Source organism: Symphodus melops (assembly GCF_947650265.1).
Source record: "Symphodus melops genome assembly, chromosome: 20".
NCBI lineage: Eukaryota > Metazoa > Chordata > Actinopteri > Labriformes > Labridae > Symphodus > Symphodus melops.
Genome location: NC_136710.1, coordinates 4,386,325 through 4,414,138, shown reverse-complemented (window position 1 = coordinate 4,414,138; position 27,814 = coordinate 4,386,325). Strand labels below are relative to the sequence as shown.

At 43.1% G+C, this 27,814-nt stretch overlaps 2 protein-coding genes across 2 annotated transcripts in view; one reads left to right on the top strand and one right to left on the bottom strand.

The window, feature by feature from the left end:
* gal3st3 (galactose-3-O-sulfotransferase 3) overlaps positions 1 to 18,157 on the bottom strand; it is a 30,493-nt gene extending 12,336 nt beyond the window's left edge. The window contains exon 1 of the mRNA XM_079370911.1: positions 17,828 to 18,157. The gene's annotated coding sequence lies outside the window, so the exon portion shown is untranslated. The remainder of the gene's footprint in view (positions 1 to 17,827) is intronic.
* A 4,172-nt stretch (positions 18,158 to 22,329) lies between these two features.
* On the top strand, positions 22,330 to 27,356 carry ccs (copper chaperone for superoxide dismutase). Its single transcript, XM_079370815.1, has 8 exons — positions 22,330 to 22,490; positions 22,759 to 22,831; positions 23,568 to 23,705; positions 24,063 to 24,237; positions 24,640 to 24,700; positions 24,847 to 24,924; positions 25,004 to 25,107; positions 25,635 to 27,356. The coding sequence occupies exons 1-8, from the start codon at positions 22,356 to 22,358 to the stop codon at positions 25,792 to 25,794; spliced, it is 924 nt and encodes a 307-aa protein (XP_079226941.1). The 5' UTR covers positions 22,330 to 22,355; the 3' UTR covers positions 25,795 to 27,356.
* The last annotated feature ends 458 nt before the right edge of the window (positions 27,357 to 27,814 follow it).

Genomic DNA, 27,814 nt, shown 5'->3' with positions numbered 1-27,814 from the left:
ATGGGGAAGATTTCAAAGGTGACCTTGTTGCAGGAGAAAGAAGCAACAACTGGTCAGCAGTGCAGTCGAGGCTGTGCCGGTAACAGCTGCAGCTCCATTCACAATTAGTTCTTTGGCCTTTACTGTACATCTGCAGCTGCCAATGATTTATAGCTCAAGGACAAAGACTTTATTTTCTTAATGACTTGAGGATTTAGTCATGAGCTTGACGGTGAAATGCTCGCTGTTTTGAGGGTTGTGTTGGTTAAGGGTGAATAAAAAGCAGGGTTGAGTTCTCAGAAATCCTTTAAGGCTTTCTCGGCATTTTAGGAAATCCGTTAATTTTCCAGGAAGGCTGTTTGCTTATGTCCGTGGCTTTATCTATGAAATCCTCAAAATCAATCCCAGATATGAGGCTTGAAAATGTTCTCTACAGTTGTGGATACACCCATCCTATACACACACACACACACACACACACACACACACACACACACCCCTCCCCCTCTGCTGCTCAACCCTTCCACTTCTTTACATTTGGAGAGGCCGAAGAGCCGATATGGTTTAAACCTTTTTCATACGAGGTTAGACTCGTAGATCAAATTGGGAAGTCGTGGCTCCCACAGCCGTCAAGATAAGAGGTTCCTGGTTGCCATGGCAGCATAAACAAAGTAAGCCTCTAAAAGCTCTGTCATCCTGCTTTTGACAAAAAAAAAAAAAAGCTTCTTACCAAAACCACTAAAGTCCTACACCAACACAGTGTTTTGTTTGTTTGTTTCTCTGCCGTGTGGATTGGCTCAGAGTTCAAGTTGAAATGCAAATTTTCTTTAAACGTGTACGATTGAACATTTTCAAGAGATCAATTCAATTTGCTCGACATGTTCTATGTATAAGAGTCTGAATTTACATTTACATTTGCACCCTTAATAATACGTTTTGTGTGATGACTCTGTTTGTTAGTTGGTTTATTTTGTTCACATTTTTCCACATCACTGGTGTTGGTTACGTCTGTTCTCCAGCATGTAGCTCTTTGCAGTTACTTAAAAAACACATTGATTTATAGATTGATTAATATAGACTTTTCCATCTTATTTACTTCACTTAATTCTCCTTCTTCTGATAGAACTGTATATTTAGAGGTCGTTTTTGTATCAGGCTGCTAAAAGAGGTTTAGGTTCCTCTTCTCAACCTGCTTTTGAAGCTTTAATGGTCAACTTCTTCAATAACAACAGGAAAAAAAGAGACTATCCTGATAGCTTTGAGTCTTTTTCAACCCTTCCTCATATTTTTGTACCCACTCTGCAAGAAAAGAAATGAAAAAAAAATAAAAAATACAGATAAAGCAGGAGATAGAAAAACCCTTCATACGTTTTACTTCTTTATAGACCTGGATGATCCCTGAGTGGCTTGAAGCCTTGGAATAAAAAAAAAAAACCCACTGGCTTTGTCAGGGACATCAAAACATACGCTTCTTAATTTAGATCTTTGTGACGCTGGTGAACAGAGATGAATCCGATAAGGATTGATGCACATGAAAAAGCCAAGAATTACATGCGGAAAGAGTTGATCTCGTTCATAACGTTTGTTGGAATTGTTAAAAAAGAAGCTAAAAGATTTGTGCCATGACAACTTCCTGGAGTTGATTTATTATTTATTTATTTATTATTTATTTATCCTACAATCGTCTGTGGTTGTTATAAAGTATAACGCGGTGTGCATCAAACTCTTTAATCTAGTAAAACCGGGCCTGTTTGGTTCAATCGATACGCCCAGTTTGATTACAAATTGAAGATTTAATTAGTTGGCCAACCTTCATCTTAGCTGAACCACAAAGTGATGCGTCTGTGAACTGTCTGTGTGATGCTTTTATAGTCTCTGCTTCACAACATCGCCGCGTGACCGTTAATTGAATTTTGTTACGAGGTCCAATTTGTGGTCACTTGTAACCAAAGCCTATTAGAGATGGGATAAGTTGAGTTGATGCTGACGCTCAATACGAGCCCGACCACGAACACGGTGCCGCAACGCTGTGAATCAAAGACTTGAGATTTTGTAGAAGCCTCGACACAAAGAACATCACAGCTTCGGCCTCGTTCTCTTATCGCTCTCTCCCAACAGTCTCCCTCAAATCCTCGTTACTTTAATCTGAAGTGCACCTCCCTGACTTCCCTCCTCCTCATCTCCCACCTCTCCACTGGTCTCTCTGTATCTTAACAGTAAAGGCGGACAGGGCTCTCTGGCTAGTCTCCCTAAGGTGCTCTTTAAGCATCTGCTCCACCCTGTTCCTGGACCTGTTAGCGAGGCAGAGAAAGAGTGGAGCGCATGTCCACACTCAAACGTGTGTGTGTGTGTGTGTGTGTGTGTGTGTGTGTGCACGTGTGCAGCTGCTCTTTCTGACGTGTCTGTGGGGTTTGTGCCTGAAAGCGTGTCTGGATCATTACTCGTCTTGCAGGATAGACTCCCCGTGGACACTCAGATACAGGCTTTATCTCCCCCCAAATGACCCCCCAGAGAGAGTGATGAGAGAGCGGGCGAAGGGGGGGGAGATGAAGTAGTGAGTGTAAGACAGGGAGGAGAGGAAGATGGGAAGTGGGAAGAAAGGCTGAAGGGAGAGATGGGAACAAGAAGATGGAGAAATGATTGATGGGCAGAATCAACATCAGACCTTGTATGTGCGGTTTATTCATTTAAGCCTTTGGATCATTTGTTACCTACGAGCGCCTTAAGCCAAATCCAGCGAGAGGACAAGAGGGAAGGACTAAAAACATCAGTGAGACGATTTTCCCCTTAGGCGAAGTCAAATGACAAAGAGAGTCTTGCAACCCACACTTGATGTGTTTTGCCTCGACAGCATTTTGATAATTTCTGAGAATACCGCGGCTGAGGTTGAAAGAAATAAACGCCCTCAAGAAAGACAGTACTGGGAACACCTTTTCTCCACATGTTTTTTCTGTCAGATAAGCGAGGGCTATGTCCGAATATTTCTGACTTTCTAAAAAAAAAATAAAAAATAAAAAAAGGTCCAACATTATTCTCCATTCCTGGCTCGGACTTGGCAGCTGTGTGGCTCAGGTTTGACCTGACCTTCTCCCCTCCTGTTTTCATTCTTTACACTAAAAAAAAAAGCACATATGCTGAAGACTGCTTTTCTCTACTGTGGCATTGTAACGAAGCTCTGACATCGCTTCACTTTTTTTTACTTTCACAATGAAGCCCCATAAAGGCTTCATATTGGTGTCCCAGGGTGGGATTTTACATAGCGTTATGGTGTCGCAGAAGCAAAAGAGGCATGACATGTAAAGAAATCTTTACAACAGTGGTGGAAAGACCTCGCCCTCCTTTTCTGTCAGTGTGAAAGCATGACGGCTCACAAACAAGATCGTTCAATAAGATGGTTGCTTTACCTTTCCAGTTCGTACTGTCATGAACAGAGGAGGGGACCCAAACGCACGACTCAAAAGGCAGAAGCAGTTTCTCGAACCGTTAAATGCTGGCACGGTTCGGTACACGGTGGTCGGTCCAATCAGGCAGAGGTTCAAAAAAAACGGCAGGCAGGAATCAGAGGTCAGAACAAGAAGGCTAAACAGAAGAATGCTGGTAACGCTGCTATGATGAGACAGGACGAAGTGGCACAGAGGGAGGGGAAGGCAGACGTTAAATACTGAACAGAGGGTGGAGTTAACAAGACACAGGTGAGACACATCAGGTAATCAGCCGAGTGGAAAACACTGGTGGAGAAGGACACGCAGCCAACAGACCTGACAGAAAAGGGAGGTGGCGTTGACAAGACACGGGTGAGACACATCAGGGAATCAGACAGAGAGGGAAACAAGGAACAAAGAGCGTAAGATCCGGACCTTCAGGCAAATAAGCCCAAGGCAGTTCATGAGAACGGCCCAGACTGACGTCAAACACGGGGGGGGGGGGGGCTGTTCAGGTGAGCGACCCGGAAGCCGACGAGACGGTTCGGGTGGGCGAGCCGGAGGCCAACCAAACACGGCAGGTCGAACATTTTACATCCAATTGTGTGCTTCTCCACGAGACAAAATCTGCTCTGAACTGTGTGAGCACCTTTAAACACAGGCACATAACATTTAAACGACGGAGGCGAACCCTTTCATTTTCTCCAAGCCTCGGCCAGGAATGAACATTTAAGAGGTTTCTAATTATTCCAGCAGGCCTCGTGCGGGCTGAACGCCTCGATAAAATACAAAAAGCAATTTGGTGCATAAGCACGCAGTGACACTTGAAAGGTTGTTGTTCTGCTCCTTTAGTTTGAGTGTGTGTGTGTGTTTATTTTGTACAGTTCATTACAGCGGGGGGGCTGATGTGTGTTCGATTCAAGGCGAAACACTCTTCAGAAATATCACTCCCTCCTCTTTATTTATCTGCATTCATATTCTGCTCAGAGAACCCGACGTGCTTCCTCGACTCAGATGTTCATTTACATAAGACGCAGGCTTCCTCTCTGCCAAATTAATTTGATGTTCCGAGGCGAAGCCCTAAAGCTCTTGGACCAGACGAGATCACAGCTTCCTGCCGGTCCGCTGACCCGCCCCGCAGAGTTCGCATCAACTGAGCTGACCGTCTCGTCGTACCCGCTTTGTTTTTCTTCAACTTCAATTGTTGGGCTTTTTGAAAAGCCTCCCGTGCCGCAGCTCTGTTTTTAAACAGCTCGATGCCAATTACCAGTGCAAGAGCTGAGGGAGCTGAGCCATCCAGCAGGTTCATTTGGACCACATCCGATTTTGTGTTCCCGCTCTCATTGGGTGACAGTTTATTCTGCTGCAGTGTGCCGCTTAGGTTTTTCTCCTGACGCTGAGGATAAAAGAGAATCTCCCACTTCATCAGGATGACAAATGAGAAAGATGTATTAATCCAAAACACGCCAGCTTCTCTCAGAGTTACACTACGTTTTCATCGGGGGTCTTTTAACTTAGAGAGCTTTGATTCTGCGGGAAAGAGAGCAGGAAAAAGGAAAAAGAGCTGCCTGCACGATGCAATTAAGCGAAGACGCCGTCACGATTAGAGGCTGAAGGTACTTTAAAGGCGCCTGAGCGCCGCAGTGGAACATGTAGAAGCTTGAATCAAAAGCTTGTCTGCTTTTATCAGCCAACATGTGAGTTTTTACTCAAGTCGACGGACCAACAAGGTGGTCCAGTTGATTAATAAAAACACAGCTTCATAGTGATTTAATGAGTAGATGCATGCACCAATAGTATACGGTGTGTGTTCTTCCTTTGGCTGCGCTCCTTTCCTTCCTAATTAATTTGTCATGACTCCGAAAAAGTCTCAAGGCAATCTCAGTAAATTCCTTCCCTCCTCTCTTATTGGCTGTGTGATTCATTAGAAGTTTTAAAATTGGTTTTCTGCCCCAGTTTTTCAGGTCTTTAATTTACCCTGGATATGAGAGCACGAGCGCAGTGGACCCACATTTGTTAAAGACGTCAGCGTTATCGTTAAGGCGTTTGACGGCCCCCGCGTGAAGAAAGCATCAGTACACAAACAAGGAGGGAAAACAAGATAGAAAACAAGTGTGGCTGCAAAAGTTGAAAAACCTAAAGGTGCCCATGAAGTAGCTTCTGTATTGAAAGGTAGGAGCATACACTCTTTGATATTGTTTAAAAAGGTCTTTACACCCCGACAGAAATCAATAAATGTGATGGATCAAATAAGGAGCCGTCATCTCGACCCGCTGTCCTGTAAACGCACACACTCCAATCATTTAAGCCCCGCCTCCTGAGTTATTCCACGTCTAAGAAGCTTCACTCAAATGATCACTGCTACGTTTTACTTGTCATGAAAAACGTTTTTAGTCTGAAACGTTTGTTTTTACTATCCAGCGTGACAATGTCAGGTGGTTTTTTTTATGCCGCTAAATAGGACACAAAAGATTTCACTTTTCAAATCTTGCTATCAGAAGAAAATGCAGAAGCCTTCCTTTTAACCGGAGACATTCACAGAGCGGACGCAGGTGTGCTGCTGGTTTGTGCGTTCCCCGAGTACAGAAACCGTGGCCCTCCAGCTGGGTTCAGGTCATTCCCCACTTTCTCTCTTCCCGGTTCCTGACTCGATCCACTTTATCTCTAAATGAAGGAAGACTAAACCTTTTCAAAACACAACAGTGTTTCAAACCTTCGCCATTTTCACCACCTCATTTTCTTTATCAGTCCAAGAGAACGCCACTTTCCACAAGCCTTTATTTAGTTGGCATTTCCCTTTCCCCATGCGGGCAGGTTAATCTAGATGTTAACAACACTAAAACAAGTTGGGGGAATTCAGTCGTAATACAATTTTAAAATAAGAAGTGGCTGTTTACGTGGAGAAATGTTTCCACGCTGTCATTCAGTGAGAAACTCAACCCAACTGTAACTTTCAAAGTCATGTTGAATAATTACTCAGACATTTCATTTTTGATGATTCTTCGGATGAGTCTGCATAAGATATGCCTGTAAACACAGCAGCAAAATGGGTCAGAACATGAAAGGAAACCAATGAACTCGGGAGGTCAGAGATCATTTCCATTCATCTTTAAACCCTCAACGGATGTTTGACTGTATTTAATGATTCTGAAACACTGTGATTTCTCTTAATGTCTCTAATGACACTGATTTTAATGCAGGAAATACTCTGAGAAGTTCTTTATTCGACCTGCATTAATACTTTACTCACGATGCTTATAACGTCAGTGTAATCTCACCCGGCTGTTACTGCATGAATATTTGTTGCAGGATCAGATTCATCATTCGCTTCCTTCACACCTGCTACTGTAACTGCAGATGACTGTTGCAGCTGTTCCTCCCGGGCTCCTCTGCTGTGTTTGCTTGGGTATCTGAGGTTGGTTTTTTTTTGTTTTTTTTACATGGACTTAACATCTCCAGACGCTTGCATCAACCTCAGCGTTTTAAAACCCTGCAGGTTCATTACGGCTTAATCACCGGCCTGAGGGCACACTGTTTCAAACTGGAGCTTCTTGGTATTAAAAACTCACAAGAACAGCCATAAGGTGGACTAAACCAATAAGCCTGAAGCAGAAGACTCAGGGAGTTTGATTAGTGTGTAAAAATGTTTTTGTTGCTGCAGAAAATAGAATTGACCGCATTGCAAAGCAGGTTAAAAAAAACCCCATTTTAACCAACACTCAATGTCTGATCACCAAATTGGACGCCATTAGATCCGACTCTGCACTCTAACCCTCGTCGGGTTTTACACCCACGTTGCCGCATTAACAAACACAACAAAGGCTAATGAGCTGATAAGCCCACATGCAAACAAGATCAATAGTTACGAAAGTCAATATAACACGGATATGATAGAGGAAATCCCTGCAAGCAATTAGATAGCGATGGAGAAGGCTGGGCCCGCGTTCACATCCAATCATGACTGGGTCAAATGGGTTTAATTGGGTGTCTCGTTTGTTGATTATTCCTGGAGCAGGCAAATCAGCCATTTATCAAACTGATAGAGGAGCGTTCTCTCGTTAATTCTGGCTGAGTCTGTGCTGATAATTGGGGAAATTAAAAAGCAAATAAGCCGTGATATTGTGGTCTGCGTTTCAGAATAACTTGTGGAGTAATTACTGAGTGAAATAAGCAGACTTAACGTCAAGTTCTGATTGGAGCTGAGTTCACCTCGAAATGGCTGAATATTTATTGGAGACGAACAGAAAGGAAGCAAATTGAGTTGAATTTGAATTGTTGGGCGTTAAACTGTTTTGCTGTTTTAAGCAACGGCGCGTCTCTTTTGGTAAAAAAAATTAATGAAGGTAAAACCAAAAGTATCACAATCTTTGTAATGAGAGAGAAAATAGCCGGAGACAAAAAAAAACAAAAAACGGTTACGTTTCCAGATTTAGATGCAACCTTGATCTTGTGATGTCTTGATAGGCAGTTGATTTCTCCCCTGGAAGAGTAAACCCGGGTGTACTTTGTCATGTTTTCTCCTCTTCAATGCTACACGAGACAGCACCTATCTTGTGTTTTTCCCTTTCATGGACTACAGATGCTATTCATCACATTTCCTCCACTTCAAAGTCAAACGAATTTTTTTTTTAAAAATGACTTATCACCATTTTTCAGCTGTGGAAAGGCACAACTTTTTTCCCCATTTATTACACTTCCTCCAAAAACTATAAAAGAATTTGAGGGTCTTCTTCCTTTATCACATTTTGCCAACTTGAAGGATTTCCAAAAGGTCACACTATTTTCCACTCTGCAAACAATCTAGAGGTCTCCACACTTTTTAAACGGCAACCTAGAGGTCTCTTTAACCATTTTTCTTGGGCACCAGGCCAACACACCAGGGTGTCATATTTCATCTACAACAACAAAACAGCCCACTCCTGCTTCTTCTTCTGAGCGAGGGTGGTACATCAGGATTACGTACATGACTTGGATGGTACCCTTTCTTCTGTTGATTTCAAGCTGTAACACTGACTCTAAGCTGAGAGGACTGTATGTTCCCTCTATTGGCCAGCAGCTTCTCTAATAGAGTCCACTGCTCTGAATATGATGTGCATTACGGCTATAATATAGCTCACACCCATGTGGCTGTGATGGCTTTGAGGCTCTGGCACTCAGCATAGCAGAGGGGTCAAAGGACAACTGCTGGACTGACAATAGCGACGATTCATCCTGGTCTCCGCTCCAACTGTCACTTCTGCACTTCAGAGGAATGAAATCAGAGCGACAGACTCCAAATTCCAGATTCCCAACATGAGTCTCAGTCGTGCTTTGTGTCACTTCATGCCTTCATATAGCCGGCCGCTCACAACGCAGAGCCGGAGTCTGAATAATTAACCAAATATGGGACAATAAACACGCTGTTCTCTCAAGTTCTGCTCATTCTAAAAATGTCAAAAGCAGATGGCACGCTGCCGGAGGGCGAAACTTTGGTGTGGAGCAAAGAGACGGGCGAGAATGGCGCTCCCAAAAAGAAGAACGAGGAGGGAAAGCAAGATAGAAAACAAGTGTGGCTGCATGTTTTATACTGGTGAGAGCTGGAAGAAGGACGGTCACGTCACGGCCACACCATGTAGGACACACGGGCTCGACATTTATTAAAGTCACTCAAGTGACGGTAAATTTAAGGTTGCAGTAAAAATATAATGAATCAATCAATCTTTCCATCATGAGCTCAGACTTTAGCACAAACGAGCAGAGTCAGACTCGTATGTGTTTTGAACAGCCATCTGCAGCAGATGTGTTCTGTTTGGATAAATGCAGATCAAACGGTATTAATGTTATTCAAGTAGAAAATATGCGTAAGGATCACAGAGAGGTCAAAATTAAACACATCCAACAAATGTGTCAGCCCACATGGTCTACTTCCTCCTTCCTGTTTGGGAGCGAAGAATCATGCAATGTTTGCAGGACTGTGAGGGAAACAAATGTTGGCAAATATTCAACTGCTGTGCCTGTTGGTTATTGTTTATTTAAATGAGCTGACCAGCTCTAACTCGGCATGGCAGGCTTTGACTTTCATTAGTTGCACATTATTGCGTGTGGATTCAGTGACAGCACTTGTCCTCACATGTCGACTCGGGATGCTGGCTTTTATTTTTACCCTCTCCAAATCAAAACAAAACCAGAACCAGACAGAAAAAAAAAAAGGTGTTGGAAATAGATGAAATTAAGAGTTTGTCTGCTCGAACGTGAGCGGAAAACGAGAGCACGTCACGCTAACTAGCTTGAATTAAAATCTCAGCTGGAGTCTCCATATCTGACGATGCAAAATCAATTATAAGCTTGATTAGGACGGTTAATAACATTAGCTTATTAAGCTTAATTGGCTATCTCGAGCTGATAAATTCAACAAGGGAAAGGGTAGGCGGTACAAATCTGCCAGCAAACAAGAACTTTTTTTTAAAGGATTACTTTAAAATAACTAACCTTTTATGCAAATATTAAAAAGACTTTATATAGACATATTTCCAAAAAAAAAAGAAAAAGTAAAAAACAACGGGGATAAAATGCATCTTCATCCTCGGTCATTTTGGTTCATCTTAAAAAAATAACTTTTATTGATTTACTCCGAGCTATAGACACCAAAAGTGACAACGAACCTTTTTTTAGTTTTCCCCTTCACGCTACTCTCCAAGATCGCCTTCGAGCAGATATGTAGCGTGGCGTGTTACATTTCAGCTCTTGTCTATCCAGTGGGCCAGTAGGTCTGTAGCCCCAGACAACAGAGCAGTTATGCAGACAGGGAAAGTGGAATATGTGGTTGAAGGCTTCCAGACTCGGTGAGTGATGCGGCAGTAATACCCTCCCGCCGCTAAGGGAAGCTGTGTGAGACTGTAATCAGATTTCACACGCCACCCGAGCATCTCAACCGAACATCCAGACTCGTTTGCAGTCAGCGAGCTGAAGTGAAACCACGGTGTGTGTGTGTGTGTGTGTGTGTGTGTGTGTGTGTGTGTGTTAGGACAGGAGAAGAGTTTGTTTATCAGAGAATCTGTTTGTGGATAGGTGAGGGTAGGAGCGTGTTGGGATTGGTGTGCACAGTTTCTGTTTGGGTATGCCGGTGTGGATGCTTGCACACCTGTATTTACTGTGAATGCTGAGCAATGATTGCTTTATCTGTGTGTGCTTGTGTTCTTATGTTTATATCTTTCTGAGGACTGCAGAGTTTGTTTTTTTTTATAGCGAGGACATTTTAGCCAGCTCCAGTTAAAAGCCCGTTCACTGGTTAAACCTTGGTTTTCGGGATAACTTAAATTTAGGTTAAACTAAGCTTAGCCCTGTATTGACCTGTCTGCATTGACTACTCAGTGGAAATACTGGATCTAAATATTGGTTTTTATTCTGCTCCAAAATGTAATCAAGCATTTCACAACGTCACTTGTTGTTGCGTAAAATTATTTCTTCGGAGAAGAGTCTTCTTACAAGATGTGATTTAGTCAGAGTGGAGCTAAAGCTGTGCACAATTTACAATTACATGGAAACCTGTGTCCTCACAATACAGAGCAACAAACGTGTGTGTGTGTGTGTGTGTGTGTGTGTGTGTGTGCTGTATGGGGACGCAGCCAGACTCTGTGTATTGACTCGATAACAGAGACCCACCCCAACCAAAAAAAAGATTCATTAAAGGGCCAGACCCCCCCCCCCCCCCCACACACACACTCTCACACACACACACACACACACACACACACACACACCCTGCCAAACACATACAAACACACACGTGTTCAAACACAGACACTGGTGTGAATAGATAAAGCCCCATTCACACAGACTGTAACCAAGAAGGCCTCATAAACTCACAATGACAAACTTTCACAGGTTGAAATGCCACATGGACACAAAGGAAAACACACACACACACACACACACACACACACACACACATCTTTAACCACTTCTCTAACACTGGCGGGGTTTGTGCGGCTCGGGGAGGAAACGCCTTCAGGTCTTCACAGAGGTTTTTCCTTGGAGGATCCTCCTGTTCATCAGAGCAAATGTCTTGTTTCAGGATGATAAAGGTGTTGGGGGAAAACGGAGGAAATGAAAAGAGATGAATCGAAGGAAACTGTGGAAAATAATTCAAAGGCCTGAGTTTATTGTGTTTGTTCCCAAATCGCAGTCCTTGACAACGTGTGATCCAGATATCTTAAAATAAGCTGATCTGTATTCAAAAATTGAACAGAAAGCATCTGAATACACCTTTTGTTGTACTAACTAATCCTGAGTATTATTTATAAATTCTAAGGAGTAATTTGTCTGAAACCCCAAAGAAGGAAATTCAAAAAAATGGATCTGTGTTCATGCCAGATTTATCATCAAACTGCAGCGTTGAACAAAACAGCAAACCATCCGTCAGCTCTACATGGGCCTTCAAGGTATCATGTATTAAACCTCATCCCAGGGGTTCGGCTTTCACTTTGTGGGCTATCTAATACGAGGAAATATGAGGCAGTGCAATAAAAAAACAGAAGGCATTCATCTTTCTAACAAGCTTCACTCAAAGGAGGCAAAAAGAAATAGACAATCAAAACCAGAAAATATTAGGAAGTTTGTTTCTGAACTGGAGCTTTGCAGGTGCTGGGACGTGATACGCATTTCGAAGTGTCTGGTTTCTGGATTATTTTGTGCGGCTGATTCTTCAGACAAGCTATCGGATGGTTGGTTGTTACCGACCCCTGACGCGGTGCGTCCTCGCTGACAAGTCTCACTTGTTCCCCTGGACGACTGTACTTGGTTTAATCAGGGCCTTCTAAGCAAAAACAAACCTTGTCCGTCTTTCTTCAGAGGGGGTTATGTTTCCTCAGGGTTCATGGGAACAGAACCACACAGAGAGCCAACCCTAGACTTACATATGCAAGACCATCGACTCGCCAACATGAACTGGCCCTTACTTGACTCCAGGTTCGGTCGGGACATGGAGGACAGGAAAACTGAGGAAAAGAATCCAATCATTGAAAGAATTGGAACTAGATTAAAATCATGACATCTGGTATGTGTGCATGCCAATATTTCACCCTAATCCCATTTAAGGCAATAATCTCATTATAGAAACAGTTATGTAAAAACGTTAATCCGATTATCTCAATCAGAATGAGTGGGATAATCATACTTTGACTGGCATATATAAGTGCTCAACGTTGTGATTTCCTAAAAACAAGGTCAGGTCAATAGCTTTGAGTAATACCGATCATCTTCCTTCCTTTTCCCCTGTTGATGTCGCTTTCTACATTTCTGCTAAGCTCTCTGCGTACATGTTCATCTGCTGCTGAAGATCATCATTCATCCGTCTCACGAAGGTCGCCGCTCGTTTTAAAAGATCTTTTTAAGACGTTGACCGAGAACGAGTCCCAAACAGGCCCCATGTGTTCCCCGAAGTCAACGACATAAAACACATCTGTACCTGTCAGGAACATTATTTCACACGCTCTAAATATACTGTATTAGTTCTTTAGATACTTTCACTTCCATTTGATTCCTTTCAACTCCACTGCTTTGCATTTGCAGGCAAGATGGCAGAATACCAGCTTCCAAAACAGAGAATACAAACGAATGGTTTATGACCAACATGTCATAGTTTATAGACAAAATACGCAGAATACCCTTTAAAATCCAAACCAAGTTTATACAATCTGCATTTAATCCATTTTCATATGAGGGACAGTTACGCATGTGTCATATTGTTTTGTATCGTATCCTGATTTTGCAAAGCGTCATCACGCATTGTGTTGTATCGTGACGCATCACACTGCCATATTGTCTCATATCATATCATCGTATCCTGCTGTCATTTTATAGTATCGTAAGTGCACAGGAGCTCTAAGTTTACCTTTTCCAAAGTTGAGTCTTGTCCACCGTGCTCCAGCATCATTAAAAATCCGCCCTTGGCCATTTCATCAAAAAAGCCCGAAAGCAAACATCACATATTTAAAATGAAATCATTATCAAAAAAAAAAAAAAAAACTGATTCTCTCTCACTTTTCTCAAACTGACTCAGACTTGGTTCTGTTAGTATTCAGAGAACATCTCTATAAACACACCTTTAGTCTGTGGTTTACTGAAACACTTTACCGGCACGCTGCGTGAGTATTAATAATAAAAAAAATGCTTTTTGTGTTATCATGCCAAACAGCAGGGACATCCTGATACAGGCCTTTGCTCCCATAATCTTCCAGCCCAGACCATTTTAATCCAGGGTCTGCTGGATTCTGTCTGTCTGACATCTACAAGTCGATGAAAACGTTTGCACCAAGGGCAGCTCCCTGGAGCCGGGCCCAGACCCCGACAAAACCCCTGTCCATCTGTCTTCATCTGGCACCAGCGGCCGCAGACGGAACCGAGGCCGACACGCAAACACAATAAAAGCCTTTCACATTTCTGACAGGGGATAAAGGGCGACTCAGAATACATTTTTCATCATTTCACAGCACTTCTGAATCCGTGTTAGGACTTAAGAAGACGACTTGCTGCTGTCTCTTATTCGGCTCTTCACAGGATCAAATTGACTCTGTAACAAGCCACGGGAAAAACTAACAAAGCTTTGCAAACTCCTGATATGTGCGCATCACGTCAGCGCTCACCTCGAGACTGAACTATCATTTTTTCTGTGTGCACGCACGAGCGCGCACAAACATCAAAATCAATTTGTTTGCCTAATCCACAGAGAGGTGAAAATGCACCTTTACACTAATGCATCAAAGTGGCTGAAAGTTGGCCGGAGTTCAGTGTGTGTTTAAGTGTGTGTGTGTGTGTGTGTGTGTGTGTGTGTGTGTGTGTGTGTGTGTGTGTGCTTCTGTAAGAGGAGCAGCTCATGGCCGGCATTAACCCAACAGGAGATCTAGTGGTAGTGTATACATGTATTTTCTGTGTGTGTGTGTGTGTGTGTTTGCCGGCTAGCCGGGTCAAGCTATGAGGTTTGTTAGACATGGAGAGTTAATCTCACTCTGGCTCGCATCCACATGTTACCAAATAAATGCAAGCACACACACACACACACACTCCCTCAGTTCTCTTGCGGCGAGCTGAGTAGTAAATTTTTAATCACAAGGGCTCTAATCACTCAAGCTCGCGGTCCATCTTAAACACAAGTCCTGACCTCCACTAACACGCGTCAGGCAGGAGACGGACTGATGCTGACGGCGTGGAGCATCCACAGCTCCTCTCTGACAAACACAGCCTGTACGTCCACGCCCTCCGCATGACTTCAATGTTTGAGTTAGAGCTCCATTTTTATTTATTTTTTTGCGCCTCTTGTCACCTCTCGTCATCACGAGGAAGAATGTAATCTGGGCTGGCTTGGCAGGTTCAGCAAAGGTTAAATAACAGATCAAGGTGAATTTTCTTGACGCTGCCGGTTTTGGTGAAAATCATCCTGACATTTCAAACAACACAGGACGTATACGAGCAGGGACAGAAGCATCTATCATTACACGCTAATGTCAAACGTACGGATGTAACCCTCTGGCATAGTTGTCCAATTTAATGTCTCTTTTTTAAAGCTTACCTGAAGACCAGAACAAAAGAATTAAACATCTGATATGATGAGTAATCAAAAATGAATCAAACCATTTTAAGGAGAGTTTGAATATTTATGCGATTTAAAGGAAAGCTCCAAACATGTTGTGACCGTAGTTTATAGATTTTTTTAATTTCGACGAGTCTAAATCTGTGCAGTAAAAACAAACTTTCGACCCTTGAAAATTCAGATTTCTCCCAAACTGTTTGTCATCTGATACTCAGTGAAAAGTCAACAAATCACATCAAAAAAAACCCTTCATTGTTCCTGTTGATCTTTGTGAAACTGGCCCCAGTTTTGAACAGATTAAATATTCATGATACATGTTCATTACTTCAGAATTTATCGACATCCTTTTGTAGCGATTGCTTGTATGAACTGAGATTTTTCGCCCTGAGTCTCGCCTCTCAGGCTACTCAAGGTCAGTCCCACCTCGCAGACACGACTTAGGGCTTAAAAACAAAGTTCACGTTTCAGCTTGTGGTTGTTATTGTCGGGGATGCTTGGACAGACAGGCGGTCAAAGAAGATAAAACCCGTATCAAACAAGCCAATCTGAGTTTTCTAGATTTGAGTTCATTGTCTAGATTGGAAGAAGCAAGCCACCTGTTTATCCCTTTAGGAGTCGAAAATCTCTTGCTCAAGGGTACTTAGGCATTAACCATACTGGTCTCTGACTAAGAAGAAGTACGCTTGAAGGCAACATCTGGTGAAATAAATGACTAGAGCCTTGGAGGAAGTTCTGTTACATACCAACATTTCTGAGTCATGGAAGGAGTTCCTTGGAAGGAGTAAACAGTTCTGCTTTTTTGGCTGGAAGCCTGAAATCTACCATCTTCAGCAGCAACGCTGTACAGCCAGCAGCCACTGAGCTGTGTATGGTCGTCTCAGATTGTATAAATAAACCCTTTTTTCCCCAGAGCGCCGGTCTTTAAAGGGCACCCAGCGTCCAGAAAGAGTCCAGTGATGAGCTGCAGCACAACGTCAGCACAACGTACTTTATCACATTGACTTTTTCAAGAGGCATCGTGTTAGCCCGTGTGTGTGTGTGTGTGTGTGTGTGTGTGTGTGTGTGTGAGCCTGAATCAACGGATCTGTGTGTTACTTCTCCACCCTCCCATCCTTTCACCTCTATTGTGATTCTGTGCTTTGCTATTCTCCAGACAGAGCACACATTCATCACTCGGTCTTGTGGACATACCAGAGGGGGGAAAAAAAAAAAGTTTTTTTCAGGTCTGTGTCACATCCCCTCCCCTTGCTGCTAACCTACATACTGGAAGACGCAGAGGAGGAGAGGGACACACACACACGAGGGGACACGACAGACTGGAGAGGAGAGACGCAGATTCAGACTGATAAATGGACGAGGGAAAGGGCACGCTTTGGAGTTATGTCTTCAGGTTATTCTGAGATGCTCCAGCCGAACATGTTCAGTCTTCAAAATCAAAAAGCGTTGTTGTGATGGAGTGAAACCAGTCAGTGTCTTTTTACCCAGCCGGCACTTACACAGAAATAATTATCCATGTGTCTCTTTAGTAGCTGACTCAAAGAGCTCGAACGTTTACAGTCTCAGATTTACTTTTAATAACTTATTATTATTATTATTATTATTATTCGCTGTGGTGTGAAACACTCTTAACTCTTATATTAGAATTGTAAAAAATTGCAAAGTTAACTATCATCCAGTTCTTATGTGTTTTCCTGATCTGTCTGCTCAGGGAGAAGGATGCCTTCTTTTCTGCCTTGAACAGTTTTTGAACGGGACTTTCTTCTTTTTGTGCTTAAAGACGGCTCATCCTGCATTCTTCATTTGTCTTACCCCATAAATGAAGAGCTGTGGGTTTTTTTTTTTTTTTTTTTAATATTCCGTCACTGTCAAACCAGTTAAATCAACACTGTGTTTATCCCATTACTTTCACAAACCAATTGTCCAATAATAAAAAACCTGGATGACGCATTGACTGAATACTTAATTGTTGATCATGTAACATGAAGCGGGATCAGATGGAAACACTTCATCCAACTTCCATCCAACATCCACACTCACTCAGTGGGCTAATGGAGAGGAATCAAACACGCGTCGTGGAAAATATTGAACAATTAGGGCTGCTCGCCTTTAAACGTGCCATCAAGCTCCAGACAGAAATAGTTTTGTCATTAATTGTTACCCACCTCCCATCCATCTTTTTATCATACTCCACCGGGTGTGTGCTACACGACGGGGTCCACGTTGATAATCTCGCGAGGTTAATCTCTCGCGTGCAGTTTAATTAATTTGCCGGCCGGGCTGGCTGGCATAGGTGTTCGCTTTTATAATCTGGTTGAACTGGAGAAATCAATCATCCCGACAAGCCTCGGGCACTCAAGGAGAGACACCCCCCTCTCTCTCTTCTCTCATCCCCCTCGCACACACACACACACACATACATACACACACATATGAGGCATGTCACGGGACATAAACAACAACAACACCAACAACAACGAAAAACCTCCTTAAAAGGTCTCACACCATCCAAATGTGAGCCGGATTAGATGAGATTTTTTTTGGGTCGTGCTGAATGAAAACACTCCGCCCCGCATCTGCACACTTCTACTGTAAAAAAATAAAAATACACACATCCTAAAGAGCCTTATTTCTCAATGAATCCGCCTCTGTTCAAACTGCTCGGCTGTCTTTGGTGTGTCTTGTGCGTTATCGTCCCTGTATCACACGGAGGGGGGAAAATACATGCTTCTCTTGTGTCACACCGACCCCGTTCTCCTTTCCAAAAAACACCACAGTTATGTATTTCTCTACTATGAGGATTAAAGGCGCCATGTAGGACAAAGATGCTGACACAATGGGCGCACAGCACACTGTCACCCACCTTTGTCATCCCCGAGCTGTGATGTGATGAGGCGCTCGTAGCCCACAGTGGTGATTTCTCCTTCAGTTTTAGGGCTCTGTGGTCCCGGCCAGCCGGCTGTCTGTCCCCCGCTGTCCTCCTCCTCCTCCTCGCCTTCCTCGTCTTCTTCTTTATTATATTTATTCTTTTTGCAGGAAAGCTTCCGTTCCTCTTCCTCCAGCTTAACCTGCTTCTCCTTCTGTTTGTGCGTGATGCTCGTTCAGGTGTCGCAGGCAGTGAGGCGGCAGATCTGCTGTCTGTCTGTCATCAGAGGCTCCTCGCGAGTCCTCGTGCTATAAAACCGGGAGACGGTTGCCCAACCTCTCTCTCTCCCTCCCTCCCTCCCTCTCTCTCTCTCGCTTTAGCCAATGCGCGCGTCTGTGCCTGTGATGATTCTAAGGACGCGTGCTCCCTGGGCACGCGGTTAGCACACGCGCACACGCAAGTAAACCGCACATGGTACACACTAATATCTCAGTGAGCGTGGACCATGGACACCCGGATACCATGGAAGGCCAAATGTAGTCAGTAATACTTAATAACTGCTTTATTGCCTAAAGCTTCACTTTGTCTAATCCAGGTGAACTCTTCATGTCTCATCGTGATTCACATTTAAGACTAATGCTGCTCACATGTTTTTATTGTGTGCTACTTATTTCCATATTGTTCAATGGGTTGTACGTTAAAACGTTTAAAAAAACCCGTTATTATTATTATTATTATTATAAGCAAATGGAGTTAATTTGAATTTGAACTGGGGTTTGACAGCCGACTGATAAAAAAAAATGCAGAGGCAAGGATGCATTTAGTGATTACAGGGTCATGTAGGTGGAACATGTGGGAGGGTGTGTGTGTGTGTGTGTGTGTGCAGAGGGGAGAGACCTTCCTCCCTTATCCAATATTCTCAACCTTTCCATAACGGACTCTGTTATTTGTCTTAGCTACAGTTGCTGTTGCCCTTATTAGTCTTTTTTTTTTTTTAAAGCAGTTTACTTGTTATTAGCAGTTTCTACCAGCCTGATAAAACCTCCTATTGTGTGATATGAGTATTTGTATTAAAAACATAATTGGATCAGCATATCACACTTTTATACTAAACATTCAATCATTGATGCATGCAATTCTTAAAGATGGATTCAGTTAAGGTACATGGTACTGACTTGTCCATCTGACATTTTTTTTGAATTTCCCTCGGGATCAATAAAGTATCTATCTATCTATCTATCTATCTATCTATCTATCTATCTATCTATCTATCTATCTATCTATCTATCTATCTATCTATCTATCTATCTATCTATCTATCAGCTTGACCAAGAATGGCAGATATTGACACTGGTGGAGTTAGTGTGTGTGGCTCAGTCACCTCTTATTTGGATGCTTGAGGGTTCGATTGTGACCTGGACTTTTGGGTTGGATGCTGAATGATAAAAAAGGGGGGGAGTGTGTTTGCAGCCATGCAGCAGGCCTCTGTGTGGGTCATTATTCCAGGATGGAAAAGTAGACTTTGATGAGGCTATGCGGTCTCTCCTTCGTCATATTGATCCTCTCGCTGATGAGCTGTAGAGCTTGTCCATAGTTTGTTAAACACATTGCCGGCATTATAATTAATAGTTTTCAGACTGTTTGTGGGTCAGCAATAATGCATGACACCGCAGCGCTGAATAGACAGAATTTGTTTATGAGGCTGTTTTCCTATCGATCGCTTTCTTTCGTTCCTTTCCTGCTTTTTAAAATGTTAGTGAGTTGCGATTTGTTCGGAAGAAGCATCGTGTTGGTTTGCTGTCAAAGGCGATCACAGTGAGATCTTTGCAAAGTGATCATCAGTGTACCAATCCAAAGATCTGCAGCTCCTCCCTCCTCCTGGAGTTGACCTTTATGGAAAACGACAAACATCAAAGAATGGACCTTTGTTTCTCATCCTGTTCTGTGTTTAGTTGTGTCATTAATCTGCATAGCTTTCTTTATTTTTCGACATGTGTTATGATAATAGTTTGGATTGAAAGTAAGATTGTACAGTACCAAACTTCTTTTGATTTAAAAGCTTTTTACAGACTGAATCATGCTGTCGTATTAAGAAGAAAATCAAAATTACACGTCCCTCTTTTCCATGACATCAAAGTGACTTACTTGTCTTCCATAGTTTAAAGTTAAACCAGGACAAAGTCTTTTCATTTTGGATAAAAAAAGGTCCTCGCTCTCCAGTTTGAGGGAGGAGGGGAGGGGGGAGGAGGAGGGGAGGGGGGGGCTCCTCCATCCACCGCTACAGACGCCGTAACCCCGACACGCTTGGCTTCATCTTCCATTCGAGCTGTCAGGGTGCAATCAGCAGACACGGAGAGTGCTCGGCTGGGCTGTGACATTACTTTGACCTCTGTGGGGTCCCTAACAGCACAAACAGGCCCCACCACCACGGCCCCCCCCCCCCCCCCCCCCCCCCCCCCCCCCTCTCTGGAGCTGAATAATTCAGCGCCATGAGGTTGCGGACGCGGTCGAAAGCGAGGCGTGGACACGTTAACCCAAAGTTTGCATGTGTGGGGTCGAGATGGAACCTAAATATGTTTACCATCGCTCAAGAAAAGAAACTTTTTTTCAAATTACATTTTTAAATCTGGTTCTTTTTGGGATATAGGCCTACTTCAAATCAAATCTAACCCTAAATCTTTGTTTTCTTTCCTCTTTTAACAGTTTTCAAAGATCAAATGCTCGTGTAAGCCTTCACAAAGTCATTTGATTGAACAAGAGGCATTCTATGAACTCTTATCCTTGCATGGACAACATGCTCCATCTCCTTCAGTCGTACAAAATTGAAGCCAAAACACTGTGACATGTTGCACTGGTCCTATAATTTAGTACATTTAGTACAGATAAAACCTCACACTGTTCCACGAGGGCCGGTCAACACTGCCTGTCAGTGCACCAACACACTCCTCTTTGTTAACTTCTTCTTTTTTTTTCCCCCTCTTATGATCTTTCTCCCCCAGTTTCCTCCATCTAGTTGTGTAGTTTTCTCATCAAATGATTCAGTTTCTATGGGTTGTTTTTCTGTGCTTGTGTGTGTGTGTGTGTGTGTGTGTGTGTGTGTGTGTGTGTGTGTGTGTGTGTGTGTGTGTGTGTGTGTGTGTGTCTGGGCTCAGGTGTCACCCTCTTCTCCTTTGAACGGCGAGCTCAGCGCCGCGCGGATCAACGCGAGGGCGAAAGGTTCGAGACAGTTTCCCCACGTATACCCAATAAATTAAACACCGCTGTGGGAGAGACGGAGGGAGAGAGAGAGAAAAAAGAAACACTCTCTCAAAGAAACACACACAAAAGGCTGAACTTGTGTGTTTTGAAGCCTGGTGCACACTGGCTCAGCCCTCTTAAAGCCTGTGGTCGTATTACCCAGCACGGGGGTCGAAGGTCAAAGCCAATGAGCCGGCAGAAACAGAGGGATCTGTGTTCTGCCGCTCTGCTTTCTTCCCTGTAAAACATTGTCCCCTTGGTGTTGTTTGGACGTAATGACGGCTCTGTTTCTGGATCAGAGCATGTGCACAGTGGTGAAAAACGTGTCTCCTTCTATACTTAACATCCCAAATTTAGTTCCAAGAGATTCAATTCGGGAGCTCTTTATTTTAGACTTTTGCGACCCAGATTTCTTTTTACGCTTCATCACGGTCATCTGCTACCTCCTGTGGCTTATCATGAGAGAGTCTATAATAAGGATGTATAGCCAACAACACACACACACACACACACACGCAGCTTAGTGGTGGTCTCATCCATACTGAACGTTTTAATCCACAGGTCGAGTTTGCAGCAATAATCTATACACATTATGAAATTGAGTCGGAGGAAGCAATCATCATTACAGCCTTCTTTGTTTATCCACATACTTCAATCTTCCACGCCCATATGACAACAAACAGAGTGACCCTGATACACAACCATCCCATGCTGCTTCTGTAACTATCTCACATGCAAGGATTTATTTATTCTTAAAGGGAAAGGGAACAAACTCAAGTCCTGGTTACAAAAGGGAGCAAAAAGGAAAAAAAGGCAACACTAAAATATAACTATACCTACAACCAACTCCTCCCTGAACAACCATGACCCAAATTTCTGACAGTTTTCAACCAATCAGATTTATTTAATGAAAACTGACAATTAAAAAAAAAAAAAAAAAACATGTGACAGAAAGAAAAAACTGAAAGGAATTCACTGATTTCGGTTCATCTTTCTATCTGGATCTGTTTAAAGATATGTATTTTTTTCATTAGAGACTACAGTAATTTCCAGATTTGTCCAAGACATTTCACTCTGAGGTTCCCAAAATGAGTTCCCAACATTTAATGAGCTAAAATCGAAAGTATGTTTACGTTAAAAACGTTTTTTTGTTTTATCAAATGACAACTAATGACGCAGACACGAGAAAAGACATTTGTCAAATCAAATCCTGACGAAAACTACAGTGACAGGTAGTCGCCACGTGGCGGCGGTAACGCGCGTATAGCCTCACTGTGACCTCACAAACATGGCGGCGCCCGTGTGCAGATACAGCTGGTTCGCTTCCGTATCTAGAAAAGTGGGAAGTTGTCTATTTAATTCAGTTTTCATAGCCCAGGCAGCAACGTGCGCCAGCAAAATGGACTCACAGAGACCCACAAAGGTTTGACATTAAAATATATCACATTTAATACATATAAGGCTTTTTTTTTACCGGTTTACATTTTCAGAACAAAAATGTGCCTTATTTGGCTGCTGTAGCTCGAAGCTGCTGTGTCGTCTTGGCAGATAACGTGTATAACTGTGGTGTAACGTCGTTACGCAGTTACATCCCATACCATGCCATGCTTCATGTTTTAAACGTGTTTATCAGAAGTGCCCGGATGTAGAACAACAACAGGTGTCCCATGTGTGCATTTGTTTGTGTGCAGCTGGAGTTTGCGGTGCAGATGACATGTGAGAGCTGTGCGGACAAAATCCGAGCAGCCCTGTCAGATAGACCAGGTATGTAAACACTCAAAAGGCTCAGCAAGGACTGTGAAGTAAACACATTATATCACACACAGACTACTCCTGCTGTCATCTGTCACTGCTCTTTTTTTTTTTTTAAACGCTTTAATTTGCAGCAGTTTAAGTGGATTATGTCACATGTCTGTCATGTGTTGGTCTGGCTTTTCTTCATGCATGCCTGAGCAGACTGGAGACCATTTCTCAATGTTCCCAAATACAGCAAAGGCATCAGTAGTAACATGCAAAGTGCTTTACATTTAGATAAATATGGAACAGGGTAACATGAGAAAGCTTTTACAGGTCTGTCATTTCATAATCATTTCCCTGAATACTAAATACTAGTGTAGCGAAGAGACTTAAAGTGCATGCAAATAACACGTGTGGCTTTCAGTAAAACTGAACCTTTAGAGAGTGATAGTTCCCATATTGAAGAAAGGATGCAAGAATAAAATAAGAATTTGAATGAGTCTTAAAAAACGATTTGAATATTTAGTCTGCTTCGGTTTGTTTGGACGACTTTCAAACACATTTAAAAAGATTAAGTTTAACAGAAGAAACAATTTGTACAACTTGTATTAGATTTTCATACTTTCCTCTGACAACTTTTGATGGTTCTTACCAATCAGCACTGAACACACGAGTACGACATGTGTGTCTGTATGGAAATAAAGGGTCTATAACTTGCGTTGGAAAAGGTGTGCGTGTGTGATGTGATGATTGTCATTGGCAGGAGTGCAGGCGGTCAGCGTCGACGTGGGTAAGCAGGAGGTGTTGGTGGAATCTGCTCTGACCAGCGCCGAGGTCCAGGCTCTGATCGAGAGCACGGGGCGCAGAGCCGTGCTGAAGGGGATGGGAGGATCGGAGCGAGGTGAGAAACGAAAGGAAGAGGAGGAGGAGGAGGAGCGCTGTGTGTCGAACCTCAGCAGCATCCACAGCACGAATCATAATCATTCAAACATTACAGACGGTGTTTATCACCAGTGTGTTCAAACATTACTGTGACATGATCATTGCTTTATGTAAACTACACAGCAGATAAATACACACAGCTTCTAGACCGCCTGATCCAATTTAAAGATGCACTGTGCTGTTTTATTGTAAACAAACAAACCTCATCTGTACATCTACAGTAATGCACCAAAAATAATGCAACATTACATGTGCAAATGTCCCTGCTCTGGCACGTCTGTGTCCGTGTGTTCTTATACGCGTGCGTTCACTGCAGACCTGGGGTCGGCGGTGGCCATGCTGGCTGGTGCGGGAGACACCGTGGGCGTGGTGCGTTTCCTGCAGCTGTCCGAGGAGCGCTGTCTGATCGACGGGACCATCGACGGGTTGGAGCCAGGAGCCCACGGCCTTCACGTGCACACGCTGGGAGACCTCACTCAGGACTGCCTCAGGTGGGGTCGCTGTGTGGCAAACATGGGACGAATTCGGGACGTTATTTTGCAATGTGACGTTTTCCTTTTTAAGGCCATCGACGTTTTCAGGCTTCTGGATGATAACACGAGACTCCACGTGTGTAATTATTAAACTGTCCAGTCTTTAAACATCTCATGCATGCACACAAAGTAACGAAGAGGCCGAATAATTCACAACAGTGTTGAGTGCAAGAGAAATCTCCGTAATGTGAAAACAGCGTGCAGACGTCTGTCAGCTGTCACTTCTCTGAATCTTTACGGACGGGGACAAAATGAGTAGATCATTTTTGGTGATGTTTTTTTTTTTTTCTTCTGCGATGGACGGCAGCAGCAGCTCGTGTTTAAATATTTAATGAGGTTCTTTGGTTGTTCGTTCTGCAGCTGCGGCGAGCACTACAACCCCTTTGGAAAACAACACGGCGGTCCAGGAGACGACGAACGGGTACGGTCTTATCTCTTCGTGATAACTCCACGGGCCCGTCAGAACTCCATCTTCAGGTCGAATTAAGTGTGTGTAAGGTGGAGGCGGTGGCTCTTTGTGTGCGATTCCTTGTCGTTTATTCACTGGAGTTTTTCTCGCGTGTGAAGCATGTAGGTGATCTGGGTAATATCGAAGCCGGCCCGGACGGCAGAGCCTCGTTCAGACTGGAGGACAGCCAGCTGAAGGTGATGCTGAACTTTAAATCACGTGTGGTCAAAGAATGTTGAAAGCCTCCTTACTGACGCCTCGGTGCTCTCGCCGCAGGTGTGGGACATCATCGGTCGATCGCTGGTCGTAGATGCCGGGGAGGACGACCTGGGCCGAGGCGCTCACCCTCTCTCCAGACAGACTGGAAACTCGGGGGAAAGGTGGGCGACTTTTATGTCACTATTCCTGAGAGGACAAAAGAATGTGAATAACTTCAGCAGGTGTCTATGATGCGGGAGTGCAGCTTGTTTTGAATTTGTTTTCACATGCACTCATAAAAAGACAAAAAAAATCCGAACATCCTGCAGCTGGAAAAAAAAATAAGTGTGCAAAAAAACCTGATGAAGAAGATTCATTTTGTGCACAAGAATCCCATCGGTCAGGCACCGGTTACAGAATATGGACGTCATCCCCCCTCGCCTGCTTGCTCTTGGGAAATGATCCTGAATGTTATCTTCCGCTTTCCTGCATCGGCTCAACTCGAACTTGTTGCTGAAATTCTGTTTAGACGGGCTGATGGGAAATATTCCAGAAAAAGTCGGGGTGTAAAATTCAGCTGATTTTGTTCACATGTGCAGCTCACGTTAAACATTTGGGGAACCATTCAGGAGTTTTGTGCTTGTATGAAAAGGGTTTTTTTTTCTTTTTCTTGTGAGTTAACGAGAGGACCGTCGTCTTGTCTCTACAGGCTGGCCTGTGGGATCATCGCCCGATCAGCTGCTCTCTTCCAAAACCCCAAACAGATCTGTGCCTGTGACGGCGTCACGCTGTGGGAGGAGAGAGATCGGCCCATCGCTGGGAAAGGTCGAAGCAAGAACAACGCAGAGACGCCTGCGGCCAACCTCTGATCCTCGGACTCAAAAAACACGGAGCACATCGTGGGGACGACGCGTGAAGACGGAGCCCTCAGAAACTTTCCCACCCAAGACAAGATGGCCTTATTGTAAATTTCCTTTGTGATCAAATCAAATGTTGTTGCAGGAACACGTCATGTCTGAAAGCACTAAAAGAGATTAAAACAGCCTTGTAAGACGTCACCTCCGATTAGCCAGCTGTCTGTTTAGATGCTTACACGTTTATATTTCAGTCGCCTCTGACACAGCTGCTTCCTAAAGTGAGGAGCTTGTAACATTTCAGATCATAACCGCACTTCACTTTGCTCCCAAAGTGTCCAATCAATTATGCAAGCCTCCTAAAAAACAAGTCGTAGTAAAGAAACGTAGCACAGCTCACATGATCACAGTAGTAAGTCAGAGACACGTTACAGTGATTCAGGGAAAACTGCAACCTCGCCTGGAGCGACACGTCAGAAAATGAACAATCAACCCGATTGGAGCAGCCTCTCAGCTGTGGTCTTCACTGACGGCGTTAGCTTTGTGATTGATAGCACAGTTTGTTAGATCGGGGACAGAGGTTAAGGATAAAAAGTCAAACCTCTCCCTGTGGGATTCATTTCAGTTTAATTTTGGGAAATCCAAGTTCCAGCGTGCAGCCGTGAATCCACCATAAAATAGTGTTAAAGTTACTCCATGTTTGTTTACTTGATGAAAAGGTTTAGTGTTCAGCGAGCTTCTGGAATCTGGAGCTCTGTGAGGGGCAATAAGACTGGACGTCCTGCACGAGTGTGTTAATTCACGAGCCATGAGGTGGTGTGAGTGACTCGGGTACGAGATGTGACGGGAGAGTCAAACTGCATCCATCCAGTGAAAGGGCAAGAAAAGGGGGGCAGGGTGGGGGGGGGGGGTGTCCTTTAAGTGTTCAGCTGTTTTTATCCAACATGGACTCTGAGAGTTCACTTCCTTCAGAGAACAGAGAATGACTGAGTCCACTTCAGGGCTTTTTGTTTTCATCTCTTAACATGATCGATGTGGAAGAACTTCTCTACAAGCACCTGTTGATTTCTGTTAATGCTGATTTTTTTTCCCTCTGTATGAAGACGTCGATATTGGGCCAGTGTGTGCACCTTCCTCACCTGATGAGATTTACATCGGTTTTTGCTCTAATTGAGCCATCTGTCTTGTCCTCATCACGGCCCAACAAGCTTATTGAATTCTCCTCTGAATTGTTCTGCACACGTCCTTTTGTGTTTGTGTGTGCAGGTTGTGAACGCAACTTGAATGCAGGGCTGCGACTATAAGGATTCTCTTTATGTAATTGGTGTTACATTAAATTATTATTTTACATTTAATTATGTAGTATGTACAATGTGGAGGAGCGCTGAATTTCTCTGGATAAAATCTAAAAGAGAATATTCAGTTTGTAGTTAGGTGTGAGGCTGCAAGCAAGGATTGTTCATCAGTACATTTTTTTTTATTCAGTTCGTAAAAGAAACTTCTAAAATAAAAAAAAGATTTTTTTTTCTAAATCAAAATAATTGATTTGATAAATTTGATTTTAAAAAAAAAGAAGATGTGAATGTACAATTTAGATCAAGAGCTGCTGCTTATTTGATCCCTTTGAGATGTGGACTTATCTCATCACTTCTTTTATCTGTTTTTTTAAAACACTTATTGTCTTCTTATTTCCCTCATTGGGTAAAATCGAATATAAAGATTTTTTTTTTCCTACTCTGATAAGTAAGTGCATTTCTGTCGATTTAAAAGAAAAGACTACAGCTGTGACTGGAGATGGTTGGTTTTAGATGGTGATTCACTCATTGTGTTTGTTCATTATGTCCTTACATTTTAGAAAATCCCTTATTTCACATATAGTAAAACATTTGAAAATGATTTTTGTTCTTAATCCAAACATTTGATTTCATGTATTATAACTGGAAACATGAATGTCCAATGTAGCAACATGATTGACATGTTCTTCCTGATGATCAATCCTAGTTTTCTTCTGTCTTTTTAGATGTATACATCTGAT

What these genes read in the sequence shown, in the direction of transcription:
- ccs (XM_079370815.1), top strand. Translation starts at nt 22,356, where the DNA reads ATGGCGGCGCCCGTGTGCAGATACAGCTGGTTCGCTTCCGTATCTAGA. An exon ending in CTCACTCAGGACTGCCTCAG is followed by an intron (nt 24,238 to 24,639) that starts GTGGGGTCGCTG and finishes TTCGTTCTGCAG; the next exon opens with CTGCGGCGAGCACTACAACC. An exon ending in ACTGGAAACTCGGGGGAAAG is followed by an intron (nt 25,108 to 25,634) that starts GTGGGCGACTTT and finishes TTGTCTCTACAG; the next exon opens with GCTGGCCTGTGGGATCATCG.